The sequence below is a fragment of the Epinephelus fuscoguttatus genome, linkage group LG20 (genome assembly GCF_011397635.1).
Source record: "Epinephelus fuscoguttatus linkage group LG20, E.fuscoguttatus.final_Chr_v1".
NCBI lineage: Eukaryota > Metazoa > Chordata > Actinopteri > Perciformes > Serranidae > Epinephelus > Epinephelus fuscoguttatus.
Genome location: NC_064771.1, coordinates 26,911,529 through 26,929,515, shown reverse-complemented (window position 1 = coordinate 26,929,515; position 17,987 = coordinate 26,911,529). Strand labels below are relative to the sequence as shown.

At 43.0% G+C, this 17,987-nt stretch overlaps 1 protein-coding gene across 4 annotated transcripts; it reads right to left on the bottom strand.

Annotated features, from left to right (window-relative positions):
- Window positions 1–252: 252 nt before the first annotated feature.
- Window positions 253–17,218, bottom strand: fbxo11b (F-box protein 11b). Of its 4 annotated transcripts, none has more exons than XM_049564035.1 (22): window positions 16,883–17,218; window positions 15,504–15,667; window positions 15,209–15,290; window positions 14,836–14,980; window positions 14,615–14,744; window positions 11,265–11,348; window positions 10,979–11,111; window positions 10,716–10,822; window positions 8,536–8,647; window positions 6,796–6,902; window positions 6,553–6,690; window positions 6,250–6,467; window positions 5,885–6,065; window positions 5,632–5,754; window positions 4,181–4,266; window positions 3,944–4,020; window positions 3,720–3,863; window positions 2,727–2,837; window positions 2,521–2,628; window positions 2,323–2,431; window positions 1,906–2,004; window positions 253–1,723 (listed from the first exon to the last, which is right to left on the bottom strand). In XM_049564035.1, exons 1-22 carry the CDS (start codon window positions 16,968–16,970, stop codon window positions 1,594–1,596), a joined length of 2,676 nt encoding a protein of 891 aa, XP_049419992.1. In that variant the 5' UTR covers window positions 16,971–17,218; the 3' UTR covers window positions 253–1,593. The 4 variants fall into 4 exon arrangements, with proteins under 4 accessions (XP_049419992.1, XP_049419993.1, XP_049419995.1 ...); XM_049564036.1 differs by having other exon boundaries at window positions 14,836–14,977; XM_049564038.1 differs by having other exon boundaries at window positions 15,230–15,290.
- Between the last annotated feature and the right edge of the window lie 769 nt (window positions 17,219–17,987).

Genomic DNA, 17,987 nt, shown 5'->3' with positions numbered 1-17,987 from the left:
GCTGAAATTGAGTTTTAAGAGACTGCAAGTCTGTCAAGACAAAAAAAATTATGGATCCTTGAAAAGTCATTGAAAAGCTTTAAAATTTTGTCCACGAAAACATGGGAACACTGGGTATCGATGGCACTGGTATTAATAAAATCACATCAATTCCCTTCTCTACTCCTGGGGGTTCCCCGGGGGCATTTTGTTGCATAAAACCAAACATTTCTTAGTAATTCTGCAGGACGTGAATTTAAAGACAGACACCTGTGATCTAATAAAGTTTTATTTTCTTAGAAATGGCCAGTTTCCTGTTTTCTTTTTTGTCTTTCTAAGAAAGTATACCCCTTTTTGAATTCCAACTAGCATCTACATAATGGTTATTGAATACTTCACAATATATTAAGTCTAGATGTTATGGTACATGCATACGATTCAGGCTGCATGAGGAGCCACAGTCACCACGATACACGGGGGAGAGAAGGGGGAGGAGGACGGGGGTGGGGGTCGGGGTGGGGAGAAGGACTGCAGACTGACTCTTCAGTTCCAGCTCAAAGGAGCTCTGACGCCTCCCATTGAAACCCTCTCCACAAAACACTGACTGCATCAACTTATAAACATATACACACGCACAACTTTCACTGTACACAACACACATTTACACACTCACATACACACCTTTATACAAGCGTGGAGCCCCTCCACCTGCCGTTTAAGCTAATATACTGGAGAGGGTTTTTAGTGTTTAAACGAGATTCTCTTTCACAGAAAGAACTTTCACCACTGGGACGTTTGAGTCTCTGCACTCTGCCTTGGAGTCGGGGAGGGAGGAGGGATGCTAACCAAAGAAAAAATAATAATTATTATAATAATATATAATAAAATAAAAGACATTCAAATACAGTCAGCTTTTTGCTTGAAAATACAAAACTACATGAGAAAGCATCGAAATAAAATCCATTGATCAGAACATTTTTTTTTCTTAAAAAAGCCCAAGTGCTCCATCACACACACAATCTTGCTCTTTATCCACACACAACAGAGCAACATCCGCCCATCCGTTGCCTAGTTACAACTGCCTGGGCAGCCAATGGGGATGGCAGCTGCGAGGAAGCAGGAAGTCTCTTTGACAGCAGTTCTTGTGAGGAAGAAGAAGAAAAAGTGGGCTGGGAGCCGAGGATTAACACCAGGGGTGTGTGGGGTGGGGGTGGGGGATCTTCACGCGCTGCCAAAGTGGCGCCATCGACAGCCCCTCTGCGTAGCCCTTCTCTTCTTCTTTGTCTACAGACTGCAATAAGAAATACTCCAGTGAGGAAATCTCTTGTGGCCGTTCTGTCAGTCTACCTCAGCTCCTCTGCTCCCTCTGGTGGAGCCTGCCGCCGCTGCAGCGTGTCTCGACTGCAGCGGGCAGGAAGCTGCTTCCTCTGCAGCCTCTTTCACCTCGATCCCATCTGAGAGCGCCGCAATCACAGAGTCTCTCTGGGTCCTTATGGCTGCAAGTGGATGTGTGTATGTGACTGTGTGTGGGTGTGTACGTGTGGGTGTGTGGCTGTGGTGCGATGTAATGTGTTTATATGCTTGTGTGAGAGAGTGTAACTGGACCGGACGCCTTCAGTTATGTTGCAGCGTGTTGGACTCGATGGGTGGCGCCGAGTCATACAGAGTGTCTGTGTCGTGTGTGGGCTCTCCGGCCAGCGTGCATGGGTTGGACAACGTTCCTGCTCCACAGTCACAGAAAAACCTGGAGGGGACAGACGTCACAGATTAGGAACCAGTCGCCTCAAATAAGTGCCAGAAAATAAAACTAATTTTCAGGGTTTTTTTTAAATTAACAGAAACATAACTTCCCTAATTCATTCCCTCAAATAAATAAAACAATTGTTGGTCAGAAAAAATGTTAAGAAGGAGCCAAGAATGTCTTACCGATCGTGCCGTATAAACTCTACATCGTGCCCTTGGTGGCATTTTTTGATGCAGTTTACACAGATGGCGTTCCTATCTGTTGTATTACAGGTGTGACACCTGGGGAGGCAAAACAGATTCGTTCACACAATTATGGAAAATAAAATCAATACAAATGGTCCTAAAGACCAAGGTGACGTCTTAAAAAGGGCCTGTCCAGGGCGTCTAAAAGCTTAGTGGTTAGAGCGGGCGTCCCGTGGACAAAGACACTGTCCTTGCTGCAGCTGCACGATCAAATATCTTCAATCCATCGAGCAACTTATTCTGATGTTGGAAATTTGGCTGTGGTAGTGAAAGTGGTTTTGGCCAGCATTAATCGTTTCAGCTCTACTTAAGTGTTCTAAAAACATGCTGTACTCTTTATCGGACGCAAGTTACCTGTAGAAGTCGTGCATGGGGTAACTGGTGTAGCTGGAGATCTTGTAGAGGCACTGTCCCCTGCTCACTGCCTTCTCAATGGCATCCTGGTTATTCAGAATCTTATTGTCTGACACAGGAGGGACAGAAAATACGATCAGAAAGCAGATACAGACATGTTGTAACCAGACTGGGCGAAGCTTTAATGCAGCTAGTTACCTTTCATGGTGACGTTGACTCCAGAGGCCAGAAACAGGCCTCCAAAACGATTGTTGAAGATCTGGTTGCCCTCGAGTGTGGCTGTGGCATGGTTAGTGATTTCAATACCTGGAGAGGGGAAAGAAATGAGTCATCAGCACCAAAAGGAAACATACACTGAGACATTATGTGCTTACATGAAGCTACTTTTGAAAAAAAAAGCATACCTGCAGCGAAGCCGTCAAAAATGCGGTTCTTGCGGAGTATCGGGTGGCTGTTGGTGCTGATGAGCACACCAGCCTGTGCGTTCCTGAAGATGTCGTTCTCTTCCAGCAGACCTACAGAGATAACAATGTCATGGTTCAAACTGTAGACTTGGGCGGAATTTATACTTCTGCGTTGAATCGATGCCATAACCTACGCCATAGACTGACGTGCACCTCCCCAGAAATGTTAACTACTAATCGCGGTGACGCAGACCTCCTGTCTATTATAGTCAATAAAGCCTCCACAAAAATAGCATTTTAAGTCTTGTGTGTGATTTATCCTGGCTTCATATGAGCAGAGGAAATCTCCGCTTGTCACTAGGCTAATTTATACAATGTAAAATGCTATAGGGTTGTGCTAGTAATGTTAATATGTTATATTTGTTTGGAAAACGTGTTTAGTATAAGACAGTTGTTTTGTCAGTGAACCTTCTGAGTTGTAATGCAGCCAAATTATGTACCGTTACCTTTGCTAAATGTTGCTATTGTCCCTGGCTTCATATAAGAAGAGGGAAAGACGGCTAGCTACTAGGCTAATTCATACAATGTAAAATGCCATAGGCTTGTGCTAGTAACATTAGCATGTTGTATTTGTGGGGACAATGTGTCCAGATAAAGACAAGTGTTTGTCTGTGAATGCTGCGAGTTATAGTGAAGCTGATTTGTGTACTTGTGTTTTAAACTGTCTCTATTAAGCCATGTTTAATGTGTGTTTAATGTGTGTTTTGACTCAACTAAACTTTACAGCACCTTGAAGAAACCTCCATCGCCGACTAGTGTTTTGGAGGTGTAACTGCAGAGTGACACAGACACACCACCGCACAAGTATAAATGCTCACAATGGCGTAGGCGACTTGCATAGGGTCTGCCGCCCAACTTTAAATCCCACTTTACAGGAGCAAGCTGTGAGATGTTTTTTTCTAAATCATCTGGCTACAGATTGTGTCAAAATACCTCTGCCTCCATTGAAGATGCAGATGCCTCCATCTCTGCCGTCATGAATCTTATTCCGTCTCAGTGTGGGGTTGCTGTCCGTCTTGATCCACACCCCGGCCATGGCATTGTCAAAGATCTCATTGTCCTCGATGAAGCCCAGACCTGTTGTGTCAAACAGCAGCATTAGACACCTTCACTACATACGAGACAAGCAGAGCTGCAGCAGAGTGAGAAATACAGACCTGAGTTGTAGACTAAAATCCCTCCATTCTGGCCTCCCCATATCTTGTTGCGCCTGATCTTTGGGTTGCTCCCCGTCCTGTCAAGATTCAACAACAACTATTTGACTCTTGTACAACTGAGTGGGAAAAGAAAATCTGTAACGTGTCAATGCTTTCATGTAGAATCATCTGGTTTAACAAAGTGTCTCTTATTTTGTATGTTAAGTGAAAACACTGCTGATAATGGCTAATTGTTACCTTATTTGTACGCCAGAGTACATGTGATTGTAGATGTCATTGTCTTCCAACACACCGTGCCCGTTGTCGTAGAAATACACGCCAACCTAAGAAAAAAGGGACAGATGATCATTCAGGAGATTAGATGAACAGCAGTCAGGACGTCATAGATATAAAGTACATATTAAGTACATAAAAAGAATACTTCACTGTCCATATGACTTTTGTGTTCTAAACAAAAAACTGTTTTTTTTTTCCCCTTCACAAATTCAACTGAACACGGAGCTAGGGAGAGCATTCCTTCAAAGCTGAATTTATCCTTCTGTGTCGAATCAGCCTACTGTAGCCCGACGTGCACCTCCACAGAAAATTAGTATAAGACAGTTGTTTTGTCAGTGAACCTTGTGAGTTGTAATGGAGCTGAATTATGTAACGTTACCTTTGTTAAATGTTGCTGTTGTCCCTAATATGAGTAGAGGAAAAGATCGCTCAACACTAGGCTAATTTATACAATGTAAAATGCCATAGGCTTGTGCTAATGACGTTAGCATGTTGTATTTGTGGGGAAAATGTGTCCAGATAAAGACAAGTGTTTGTCTGTGAATGCTGCGAGTTATAGTGAAGCTGATTTGCGTACTTGTGTTTGAAACTGTCTCTATTAAGCCATGTTTAATGTGTGTTTAATGTGTGTTTTGAATCAACTAAACTTTACAGCACTTCACAGGTGACTGCAGACACCTATCAGATTTTAAAGGTCTGCTTTATAGGATTTGGGGGAAGATGTTGGGAGAAATGGAATACAATATAGTAAGTATGTTTTCTTTAGTTTATAATCACCTTAAAATAAGAATCATTGAGCCCTTAATATCTACACAGGGAGCAGGTCCTTGTCCATGGAGTCGGAGCGGACAAACCAAACACTGGCTCTAGATAGGGCCATTTGCGTTTTCACACAGCCACCATAGTTAGCAGCCCCTCCACCGTGACAGGCATTGGGAAAACACCTTTTTTTAAAACTTAAAACTGTTTTATTCAGTGTTTTACTGGTTTAAAATCACCTGGTCCGTTTGTTTTGGAGACCAAGAGACCTCAATGAATAATTCGGCTCCCAATAAAAACCTCCTGAACAATTAACACTGATGGAATGCTAAGCAGGAGTACAATCAACAATCTTCACTGCTAGATGCCACTGAATCCTTAATGCTACACACTGCTCCTTGTAATCGTAAAGAATAAATATGTGGAGGCCAATGTTGATATTATGGCGGGCTGCCACTACTTAAAAAATGCATGGGAAACAATGACTTGCATTTATTTTACTTATAATTTTAGAGCCTGCATTGGTATTCTGTACAATGTCAATAAAGGATTTTTTTATTCAACTCTATTTCATCTGCAGAGGAAATTAAATCAGATTACTTGAGGCTTTATGTAGGTTTTAAATGGGAAATGTTTGATCGTGTTGATCTTACCTGTTTGCCACTGTGGATGCGGTTCTTGCGGAGGACAGGAGTGCTGCCTGTGGTCACCCAGACTCCAGCCAGCGTGTTGCTGTAAACCTCGTTCTCCTCGATCACCCCCTGGCCTTTCTCGTGCTGAAACGCAAAGCTGGATCAGCTGCCAAAAACCTCTGACAGGGGGAGTCTGAGCTTTTTTTTAAAATCAGAAAAATAATCTGTAGTTGGGGATAGGATAGGTTTTAACCAAACTGAAGAGTGTATTTACCACATAGATGCCCCCGTGCTGTCCATCGTGGATCTTGTTGTGCCGTACAATGGGGCAGCTGTTGGTTCGGATCTGGATTCCCGCCAAGGCGTTACCATAGATATCATTACTCTCTATCAAACCCCGTCCATCTCCAAATATGTACACCCCTCCTTGGTTACCGTTGAATATAGCATTTCCCCTGGATATATAAGGAAAAGAGAAATTGTCACAATCTTGGAAAAACATGCGCATGGAGACAGACGTCCTCATCGATATCAGCCATGTTGGCCGTCTTCACTGAACTCTAATTTTGCACCCAACCAGTTCCTAAATCCCTCCTTGGGTTTACCACAAATGCTTTCCTGTGTGAAGTGTGTCCTCACCGTATCGTTGGGTCGCTGTTGGACGTGATCCACACCCCGGCGAAGTTATTGGCATAGATTTTGTTCTCTATAAACTGTCCCCGCCCCTTCTCGTGGACGTAGATGCCTCCCGTTTGGCCGTGATGGATCTCACAGCGCACCACTGTGGGGTTGGCGTAGGCCTTTACCTCAAAGCCTGCTATGCGGTTTCTGTGGATGTTACAGTTCTCAAAGTAACCCTGAAAAGATGACATGTGTTAGACAGTCTGCAGTGCTTCTTCAGGTGAAATGTATGACACGATACAGCTGCTATTATTCATTTACCATGCCGTGATCGAAGGTGAACACTCCGACATCTCGTCCGTGGTGGATGTGGTTACGTCTAATGATGGGATTACCGTGGTTTTTCACCCAAATTCCTGCTAGCGCATTGTTGCTGATTTCATTGTCTTCATAAATGCCCTGAAAACAGACAAGAGGACGCGGAGTCAGAGGGCTGTGAGAAGCATTTGTGCATTCACAGCAAATGATTTGTGTTAAAATCGAAGGAGAACAGTAATTTCTTACCTGTGCGTGATCTGTAATGTACAGTCCTACGTTCTCACAGTCACTGATGTTGCAGTGTTTGATGGTCGGACACGCTCCCTGGCCACTCACACACACAGCTGAACCCACTAAACACAGGGGAAAACAACAGAAGCGTTACACTACAGTAGAGCTGCAAGCACTTCCATTATCACAGTCAAATAACAGAAACATGGTATTAAATCTACAATGACATGGACAGAAGTTTTATATATTTTTAGAAAGACTTGAATCCCTATTGTTCAAATGGCCACGTAACAGACAGTTCACCCCAAATCAACTACAAAGGTTTTTCCGCTGCGAGTTGCTGAGTATTGGAGATATTGTCCATAGAGATGTCTGCCCTCTCTCCTATATAATGGAACTAGATTGCAGTTGGCTTGTGGTGCTCAAAGCGCCAAAAAATACATTTAACAAAACTGTGTCTCTCCAGAAATCATGACCTGGTTACTCAAGATAATCCACAGACCTTGTTGTGAGTAGTTTCAGGTAGGAACGATTTAATGGCTACTGAACTACACCTGCCAACCCAATCACCACACAGAGCGAAGCGTGCATCTACTGCTAGCTCACCTAGCACCACCGAGCTAGCCTAGCATAACAGCCTCTTGTCCGTGAGTAGCTGCACCTTTTCCTCTGCACGGTAATACGGGTTTTTTTTCGGTGTAGTTTGGTACAAAGACAATAGTTCCTACATGAAACTGCTCACAACAAGGTCTGCGGATTATCTTGAGTAACCAGGTCATGATTTCTGGAGACACATTGCTGTTAAATGTATTCTTTGGCGCTTTGAGCACCACAAGCCGAGTGCCATCTAGTTCAATTATACTGGAGAGAAGACAGACACCTCTACAGTTATTCTGGGGTGAAATGTCTCTTTGAAATAATCCTTGAGCACCTCCTTGTGGCCAAATAATTAGCCTGGGTCAGTAGTTTCATTCCTGCACCCCCATGAAGTATCATCAGCCAATCAGGAAAGGACAACTAACCCTGGGGCTCACCAACCAACACTTATCCATCACATTTACCATGACTACGTGCACACACATGCTCACACAGTATATCAAACACGTGGGTCAACTGCTCGCAAGACATGTATGACGTAGTTACTAGCAGGACTAGAGCTGTCTGGATTTTAATGCACGAGTCACATAACCCAACACTGTGTATTTACACGCCAGAAAACAAGAACTGACACACTGTACTCAAAGACAAATATTTTCTAGGTTTAAGTAGATTCCATATAATTTATTAATGCTAAATATGCTGTGACATGTCCTCCTACATGGTCTTCATCACACGATACACGTAAAGACACTAAATCACATGACCCAGGCTGATGGAAACTAAGCGTCAGTACAAGAGGGGTTTTGTTAAACCGTGCAATACTGGCAGAGTGTTCCAGATTTCCCATAGCTGCAACCCAAGAACCCAAAATGTTTCATGAGAGAGAACAAACCACTATAATAAAAGTAGTTGCCAAAAAAATCCTACTGCTCCAGGGTTTTGAAGGGGGGGTGTTTCAGCATAGTCCAAGACCCAAATGACAATTTAGTCTCTCATCCTGGGACATAATGAACACCCGCATCATTTAGCAACATGCCAAAAATTCTGAAATCATGAAAGCAAATGTGTCATTTGTGGAGCCAATGCTGCATCTGTAAACTGGTGTTCATGTCACTGCTGCCTCCCCCAGTAACAAGTGGTCAGTGTGTGTGTTACCTGTGCATGTGGAGCGGATGATGCAGTGGTCGATGTTGGGGCTGCAGTTGACCGTGATCTCCAGACAGTGGTGGGCGTTGTGGTGCTGCGCCGACTTATCGTCAGGATTAAACTGAGGAGAGAAGAGCAGCAGAGGTCAGACAGTGGCTGCGCTTACTGACAACACATCAAGCTTCTTTCCACCCACCATATCCACACCGGACTCTCCCCACTGGAGGCATTAGTGCCACTGATACTTGTAGCCGAAGACAGGAAACAACCAGGAAACGGCGATATCTTACACCACGAGACAGAATAATCGATAGTGTCACATACAGGGAGGGTATTTTTTTTGTCACTGAAGAATCTGCACCCGATGAGAAACGTTAACATTATAGAAAACATTTGTCTCATAACTTGTTTTAGCTGGTTTAACTTTCAGACAAAACCACCCAGATAACTAACACAGATTGGAATTGGATGACGCTGATTAAACTCTGACAAATCTATTATTAGATTACGTTCATGTCTAGCACCTGAGCTTCATAATATGGTACACGGCTCATATCAAAACTGTCTAGCTTGCATTATAAAAGTGCATTTTGTTTTCCAGTCACTTGGGTTGTTCTGCCGTCTGCACCAAATAGTTTGAAGCATCATTCATTATGTTGACATTCGAATTATAAATCAACATTTGACTGCTGATCAGCTTTCTTTCCTGTTTAAACCCAGCACGTCTGCACGGTGCACATTAGGATAAGCTTATTTTACTAGCATTTAACTATATGTGGAAATACATTCCAGTGGTGGCTGCGTAAGACTGTTTCCGACTCATGTGATCCAAAAGATGTGATCAGAAAGTCAAAATTTATTACAAAAAGATCGATTTAATAATTTCCAAAACTCATAAAATGTTTTTATCTGAAGAGATAGTGTGCTTCAATCCATGTTTGTTGGCGACAACAAACAAACAAATCTAATCATTAAAGAAAACTTAATTACTAACTCATGTAATACGATAAATCACTTTATTCAAATTGTGAATTCTGACTTCATAAAATATGACGACAGACATTCAAGACTTCATTTGAAACCCTTAATAGAAGCTTCTAAACTTTACATTTGGTGCTGCTCTACTGGTAACTCCAAAGAACTTACATCGATACTCTTTGGCAAGTAAGGATAGCTACAGAAGAAAAAAGCTATCCTCTTCTTGTTTTGGTTGCACAATGGTTGATGCACTTCCTTTGTGCCGTAAATCGAGCCTTCCTTTACTCGGAGACATCGTACTTAAAGGCAGACAGAGTTGCACAGTGAAAGTGAGGCTTATAGGGAGCTAATCTAAACGCTGATGGTGTCATTTTTCTAAAGCCATCACACTGTGCAAAAACTATTTCTTCTTTCCAAAACTGATCAGCAAATCAATCTGAGATGAAAAATACGACAACTATAATGACAATCTATCTTTTGAAAGTTCTATACAGCAATTTTGCGGGTCTGGATCTTTGGAACGCTCCACCGAGTTCGAGTTGGCTGATTCATCTGGCATCATGACATGAAACATCAGTTTCTTGGTTGAAATAAAAAAACGATCCAATGAGCACCACTGGGAGTTTAATGATCAGCCAATCAGCGCCACAGGCTGGACTAGCGCTGCTGTCAAGCTCTTGTCACGCAGTGCACCCGAACCAATGAGGAGTAATAACAATATCAAGTGTTACAGACAAGACGGGCACTGCAAAACAAGTATATTGGCATGGCTACGTATCAGTGTGAACTTAGAATGAGAGATACAGGTCTTGATCTCTGGTGATTTGTGGACAAAATGTCAGATTTAAGATGGAAGCTGAGTGTAACCAGGTGACAACTCTGTCAACTGCGGAGAGAAATTTCCTTGTTGACCACACAGTTTAGGGTTATTATCGGGAGCCCAGGAGCATCGTTACAAGGCTCGTGTTTGTTGTTCGCTTCATTTGTGGTTCGTATTTACAGAATCCCAGAAGTCCCAGTTTGGGATATAATCATAATTTTATCCTCAACTATTAATAAATAATACATCAGAGACTCAAGTGGGCTTTCTCAGTGTGCCTAAATAGCTTAACGGTGGAGCCCAGTAATCACACTGCCGAACAGGATCGTTAATATACAGCCCAGTTTGTTTGAAAAGAGGTCACATCAAGAGAAAACAAGATCTTGTTTACCTTGATGGTCATGTATCCCACATAGGCGTCCTCTGAGCCCTCCATGAAGACAAACGTTGAGTCTCTTGTGTTCTCTATCACCACCTTGTCTGCTACTTTACCGGGAGCTGAGGGGAAAGCAGAGAATACTCATCAGCGTCTTCATACATATGGACAAACACAGAGTGTATCCTGTCTTTTTAAGAGAGGTATTGATTGCGTGCAGCACAAGCACTGACCGAGCTAAAGTCTTTTGTACTTTTCATTGCAAGAAATATGCTTACCTGCACCGATCATGGTGATGGGGGACTCTATATAAATCCACTCATCCGTATAGATGCCAGAGTGGACGAAGATTAGGCCGTCAAAGTGGGCCTCTTGTACTCCGCCCAGCGCATCCTCAATGGTGTCATAATACTGCAGGAGAGAAGGTACAAACACTTACAGGCAGAATACACACGCCTACTATTCATCACAAGGCAGTTTGGGGAAGCAAGCGCGTGTTTACATTAGCTGTGCTTTGCATAAGTGTCAGTGCTATGAAATAAATCCTGAAGAGTTTTTTCTTACCAGCATATTCTCTCTGCCTTTGTATCTGCCGGGGTTACTGTAGAAATGCTCGGCAAAGCCTGGTTTTACATGAGCGCCTTTGTACTGCAACACAGAAAACACCAAAAGTCAAAATGTGTCGCTGGTGAGCACGCCAAAGCATCAACAGGGTCATCAGAAAACCTAGTGGGGGAGGCCTTGTGTGAGAAGTCAGCGTGGGTTTCCTCTGGGTACTCCAGCTTCCTCCCACAGTCCAAAGACATGCAGGTTAAGTGGTGACTCTAAATTGTCCGTAGGAGCGAATGTGAGTGTGAATGGTTGTCTGTCTCTATGTGTCAGCCCTGTGATAGTCTGGTGACCTGTCCAGGGTGTACCCTGCCTCTCACCCAGTGTCAGCTGGGATAGGCTGCAGCCCCCTGTGACCCCAACAGGATAAGGTGTTACAGAAAATGGATGAATGAATGTGACTGTGGGTAGTGATTTGAGTGGGAATTGTAATTTGTGCATTTCATTTTCACTGAAAAAAATATAAAAATGATGGCGGTGATGTGATTTTTGCTGGGGTGTGTACCAAACAAGCATGTTCCCATACATCTGAAATATGATTTATAGGCCGGGCATCTCTGCAGCACAATAATGCTTCATTTCTACTATTATGTTGTGACAGATTAACCTATATCAAAAAAATACAGCTCCTGCTATTTGGATTTTGCACTTGGCCAGATGTAATTTCTATGATGTTTTGATTCACTGTGGAGCCCTTCCAGACAGTTTTTAAATAGAAAACAGTGCAAATTGAATGTGCAACACGAGAAGATACCAGAAAACACAACACAGTCCGTGTACATCAGTGGTTCAAGATGTTTTTGGATTGCGACCCTTTAAAACAAAGTAATGTTTGCGTGTGACCCCTTACCTACTGGTTCCTGTCCGGCAACCCCTGAACCCTAAATTGGTAACCACTGAGATCCACAGAACAACTTTGTATGCAACAGTAGCAAGAGGCAGGACCCCTGCAAAACCTTTAGAGTCAAGTGATCATTATAAAAAAGAAACAATATGACTGTGATCACTTTGATTTCTCCTCTTACATGAAGCAAACATGTTTGCCTTCTGCTACCCCGAGGACCTCGGACAATGTTAAGTTAAAGTGGTCTGTCTGTGAATGAACTGAGAGCATTCATTGTAAAACTGAACTGAGTTTTGTCAGCTACAGGTCGTAAAACTTTGACCTAATTTAACCCAGTAAAAAGACACTTAGGAACAGTAGTTTGTTGTCATTTCTAGATCATTATGATAAGAGATTAAAGCACTTGAAAAGACAAATTTATTTGACTGTTGTTCTTTTATTTTAATGCTTACAGTTGCTGAAATCGAGCCTGTGTCTGCAGTGCACATCCATGTTATAGAACGATGATCTATAGCCCCTTTTACACTGCCAGATTTTCTGCAAATGTTGGTCTGTTTTGCCGGCAAGCTGCAGGCGTTTAGACACACAGAGCCGGATTGGTGAGTTGATCCAAGGTGCCAAATTTTCCGCCACGTACAGGTAGACATATTGGCGGAATCTTTTTGGTTTAAAATGAACAAGGCGCCCTTCTGCCACGGGAGGGGCTGTTGATGACTTGTGGGAGGAGCTGTTGATGACGCCGCACGTTTGACCCACTGGCGGTGGATAAAAAGGAAACAGCTGATAGCAGGAATGAGCAGCTAGTAGGAAGAGGGAAATGCAAACCTGACAGACACTGTAAAGATGAGCAACTGGGGAGACAAGGAATTGCGCGCCCTCTTTGCCCTCACAAAGAGACCATTAATTGTCAAATGACGGGAACTGTGAAGAACGGGCCAACTTATGAAATAATCGCCGAAGGACTGACCGGCCGCAGCTTCCCTCCCACGTCACTGTTTATGTCACACTCGCTACACGTTTTGTTACTTGCTCACGCCCCCCACTGCCCCGAAAAAGCCGCATTCTGTATAAACAAAAGTAGGCAGGTGGCATTTTGGTGCACTCTCTGATTTTGTTTTTATACTGCCAATGCTGAAAAAAGACTGATTGGGCTTTCCTGCAAATTTGCTCAATTCCTGTTTGAAAAGGGCTTATGCTTCCATTTCTCCCAGTGGCTATTGCGATATTCCAAAAATGAACACAAAGACACTGATTCTAAGGATGCACCAATAGTAGCCGATACCAAACAGTAGTATAAGACGATATTTGCCTTGTTGGCCGCCACTGGCCTAATGGCAAATAAAAAGCGGTTCGCCGTTAGCAGTAGGTAATGTTTTTCTGTCATGCAACATCAATTTTGGTTGGGCTAAAAAGCAGGATAGGATGCAGTTAACTCGCTACTGATGCATCAGAGGACGTACACTATTGTTTCCCTGATAATGTTACATGGTGAACAACAAATATGTGTTGACATCGGCAGGAAGAGAGCTAGTTAACGATAGCTGTTAGAAGTTGGTGGCTGGAACGAACAGCTGACAGAGGTTGCATTGAGTTGCATTATGATGTATTCAAACTCGATTTAGTAAAACTGAGTATTGGGTGAAGGTAAATTATAAGTTGCCATGATGTGTTCAAATGTAACTTTGTTAAAATGTAGTTTTTGGCGACAAAGTTTGCTAAATATGGTTGTCTGAGGAAGAAATTTGTGGATGTTTTAACTGCAACATAAAATAAACATTAGAGAGGGAATTATGACATACAAAGTCTTTTAAAGCAGTTACGTTTTTTCATGTAAGATGTTTAAGGTTGTTTCATACATGTGTATGACTGAATGTGTGTTAATTCAGAGATAGTGTAACAAAGAGCTAAATGACTTTTAAACCATTCAGTTATTTTTTATTATGAAGATTTCTTTCTTTCTTTCCCTGTTATAGCAGGGGAAATAAATAACAACAAAACATACACCAACAAAAATCCAAACAGCAACTTTTAAGCATCTGTAGATTAGACACAAGCACTTAGGTAAAAGCCATTTTAAAGTCGAGTTTATTTGACTGTTGTTTTTCCATCAACTGTTTAATCAAGTGCATTTCCCTGAGTGCATATCCATGTTATACAGCTATAACTATGCTTCCATTTCTCCCTGTACATATGGAGATATTTAAAAAAATAAATATACGCACATTGATTCTCTTTCTAATGTGTATGAGCAAAGTGTTTTAACTTTACAGGCACTTCTTTTCCCAGGCCAGATTTTATTACCCAACTGAGAGGCATGGATTTTACTACAAGGCCATATATGACTTTTCAGAGCTGCTTGTTGTTTATTTTTAATATATAGAGAAAATGTAAGGAAGAGAGACAATAAAATAAACCATGTCCACGAGAAGACATTGATTCGCTTCAGAAAACACTTTCTTACCAGCTGTTGGAAGCTCTCCTTCCAGGGGTTTGGGTGTTCATGCTCCTCAGGGCTGACTTGGTAGAACCTGCCTGGCTCAGGGTGCATCATGGGACGCGTGTACTCAAACACCTCCATGTATAGACGCTTCCTGGAATATTAAATACAACAGTTGACTGAATTTTAATGACAGATGTTTGAAACAGGAAAAGACAAGTTTCCATCTCTTCGGCAGCACTCACCATAGGATGGGGTCGTTGGCAAGCTGGCTGAATCTCTTGCAGACGCAGGCTGCCTGACAAAGGTCCTGTTCCAGTAAGTAGGAGAAGATCTTCAAAACAACCTCATCTGGAAGCTTCTGCTGCAGATATTGCTCTGCTGGGGCTGCTAAAAACACACAGATACACACACACACTCACAATGTAAGCTTTAGGAAATAATATTTTCAACCCAAGCACATTAAACTATCGAGTCATGCCATTTAATGGATTGCAAAGGAACAAGATTTACCAGCAGACACACACAAAAATCAATGGAGATTTTTTTTTTTTTTTTTTTTTAAAGAGAAAAACGCTAACAGTCTGCTTGCCCCAGTTGCAGAGATTTAACACACACCTGGCAGGTCGTGGCTCTTACCGGACACTCGTGCCCGCTTGGCTCGATGGCCAAAGGCCTCTGTTGATGAAGTGGAAGCTCCCTGTAAAAGAGGGGAAATAAGATATCAACCCCATGCCAAGACTTGAATGCTAAGTAATCAACTAGAAAATTTACTGCTCTGTCACAAAATCATTGTTCTTTCAAAGGAGGACGCAATCAATCAGCAATCCTCTCTCATTCACACACTGAAGTCTGTAGACCTGCACACTGCAACCGATGCACAAAAAAATGCATTTTAATAGTTCAGTCTAACCTCCATTGGGCCCTTGCTGGGGCAGGCAGAGGCGGTGGCAGAGGCAGCAGCGGTTCTCTTGGGAAGCAGGGTCTTGCGTCGAAGCTGGTAGGGACTGTTCTGAGCTCCTGGACCGGACTCCTCAATAGCCATCTCTGCTGCAGCTGCTGCAGGAGCCTCCTCATCTGGACAAAAGGGAAATAAGATTTCCTATACATACACTACTTTCTCAAGAGGCACTTCAGTGCACAAGGCTGCAGTATAGAGCAAGGCCATGCAATTTAAAAAAAGAAGCATTGTGTATGTCTCTGAGAAGCTAAATCATCTCTATTTTGCTCAAACACACAACAAACAAAATCTCACTTTACCCAGTGACACTCTTAGTCTCTGTACATTTATGACACAACGGTGTGTATTCAGCTCACATGCTGTATGCACACTGCGCAGGCTGACAGACATGGTAATAGTTGGTAAGACAGACAAAGGTTAGTGATTGATAATGGCAGATGCACCCCCTGCAGACACATAACCAGCCTTTCATGTCTAGTCATTCACAGCTGATATCGGGCAGAATATGCGTGTCTGTCTCTGGGTCCTGTATGTGCAGAAGCAGACCCATCTTTTATGGTGCTGTCAAATTAAGGGCCGCAGATGAAGTCGATCAGACGTGCGGCTAATGGCTAAAAACTGAACTGCGTAGCTGGCAAATCCGCGGTGTAAACAAATCGAGCTACGGCTAGCAGGCTCCGAGAACAAGGAAGGGGATGTGGGTTCAGTGTGCTGGGCTACGCTAGCTTTGAACTACAGCCCCGAGCGCAGAAAATGGACTCGGTGATTTCATCCAAACCACACCGTATCATCTATCACAGCTGATCTTGTGTGGCCTCTTGAAGCTGGGGGCAGCTAGCTGGTAGCATTGCCCCCATTCGCTGCTAATGTTTTTGTTAACGTTACACCCCAAAAATGGCAGTCCAAAGACGCCGCAGATTTACATCCTCGGAATCGTTAGTGACAGCTGGGAATGCGACGGCCGAGGAGACACGCAGATTGTGGTTAGAGCCTGTGTACTTGATCCTTTTACCTCAAGCTGAGGTTACCTGGATATGCGCTATTAATGTTGGCCATTTAGCTACATACGCATTACGTTAAGGCGAAGACAACCCCCAACCTCCACATAACCTGGTAAGCTAGCTAGCGGTGTTAGCTAGCCCCAATCACTCAAGCCAAACAAAGCGCGGCCTGGCCTAAGCCACAGAGCAAGAAGCCTCGGGTTTTCCTGCTGAACCTGCCGTCTCCAGGAGTGGAGAACAGGCCAGTGGCGGAAAACGAGGGCCATGTGAAGACGGTTCCGCCTGACACGGCTTCGTGTTAAAACATTAGCTGGCAGTGGCCTAGCTTACCTCTATCCCCGTTGTTCCGTTCGGGCTGCACCGGGCGCGGCCTCGACACTCGCCTGGGTCTCCTGTTGGTGGCTCTGACGGAGTTCATCTGGGGAGTTGGTTGTTGAAAAATAGACTGCTATCCTCGACCGCCCGCTTCTAAATTTAGCCCTCTACCCAAACTACCACCCGCACAGCCCTTTTCCCGGATACACCCAAACAACTGCGATCAAAAACCCGCTGGTATTTGGGGTGTAATCGCTTTTTTTCCTCCGTGGTGTTACAGCTCCCCCCGTATCGCTGCTCGGTGCCAGCTCCGTCTCAATCTCTAGCAGGAGGAGCCATTAACCCACACGGGAAACAATCGCGAGAAAAAAAGAGCAGAGTGCCCCTTCGACCAATCACGTGCGGCGTTTTATGAGCGCTCGCCGCAGCAGCCAATCAGGAGCGTCGTATCACACGGCTTGACAAACCTTTCTGTTGGGGTTCGGGATCGGTCAAGCGGCGACTTGATCAATACATGGGCAATAAATAATACTAATAATACAATTAATTAACATTTTGCAGCCTTATTCCCCACTGTCATACATACATAATGGCTTGAGCTACATGTAAGCATATTCTGTAACAGTGTGACACATTGACAAGGCATAGACTTTATTAATAAAACAAGCATTTCAACAATCACTCTCATTTATTAACAAAGCAAACCCTTAAATTTGTCTAATTATCCTCCTATTTAATCGATTTATTTGCCACATACTGATGCAAATGCCAGTGTTGGAACATACCGAGCATATGGAGGACAGACACTGGGGTTAGCTGCAGGAGATTTTAATAGTGAGCTTACATTTTCACAATTTAAAATCTTAAAGTGAAATGGAAATGCGAGTTTTAAAGCAGGATACATGGATTATGAGATTATAGGTGGAGTAAAAGATTACAGTTCTATTTTATCTGAAAATTATTATTTTATGATTTAAACAGAGTTATTAACAGGGAATTTAAATTATCTTTTTTGTCATTATTTTTAATTTTGAGCTTTTTAATGTACTATAATTCAAATGCACATTCAATCAATCAACATATGATTTAAATTTACAATGTATTAATGTATTAATTAATT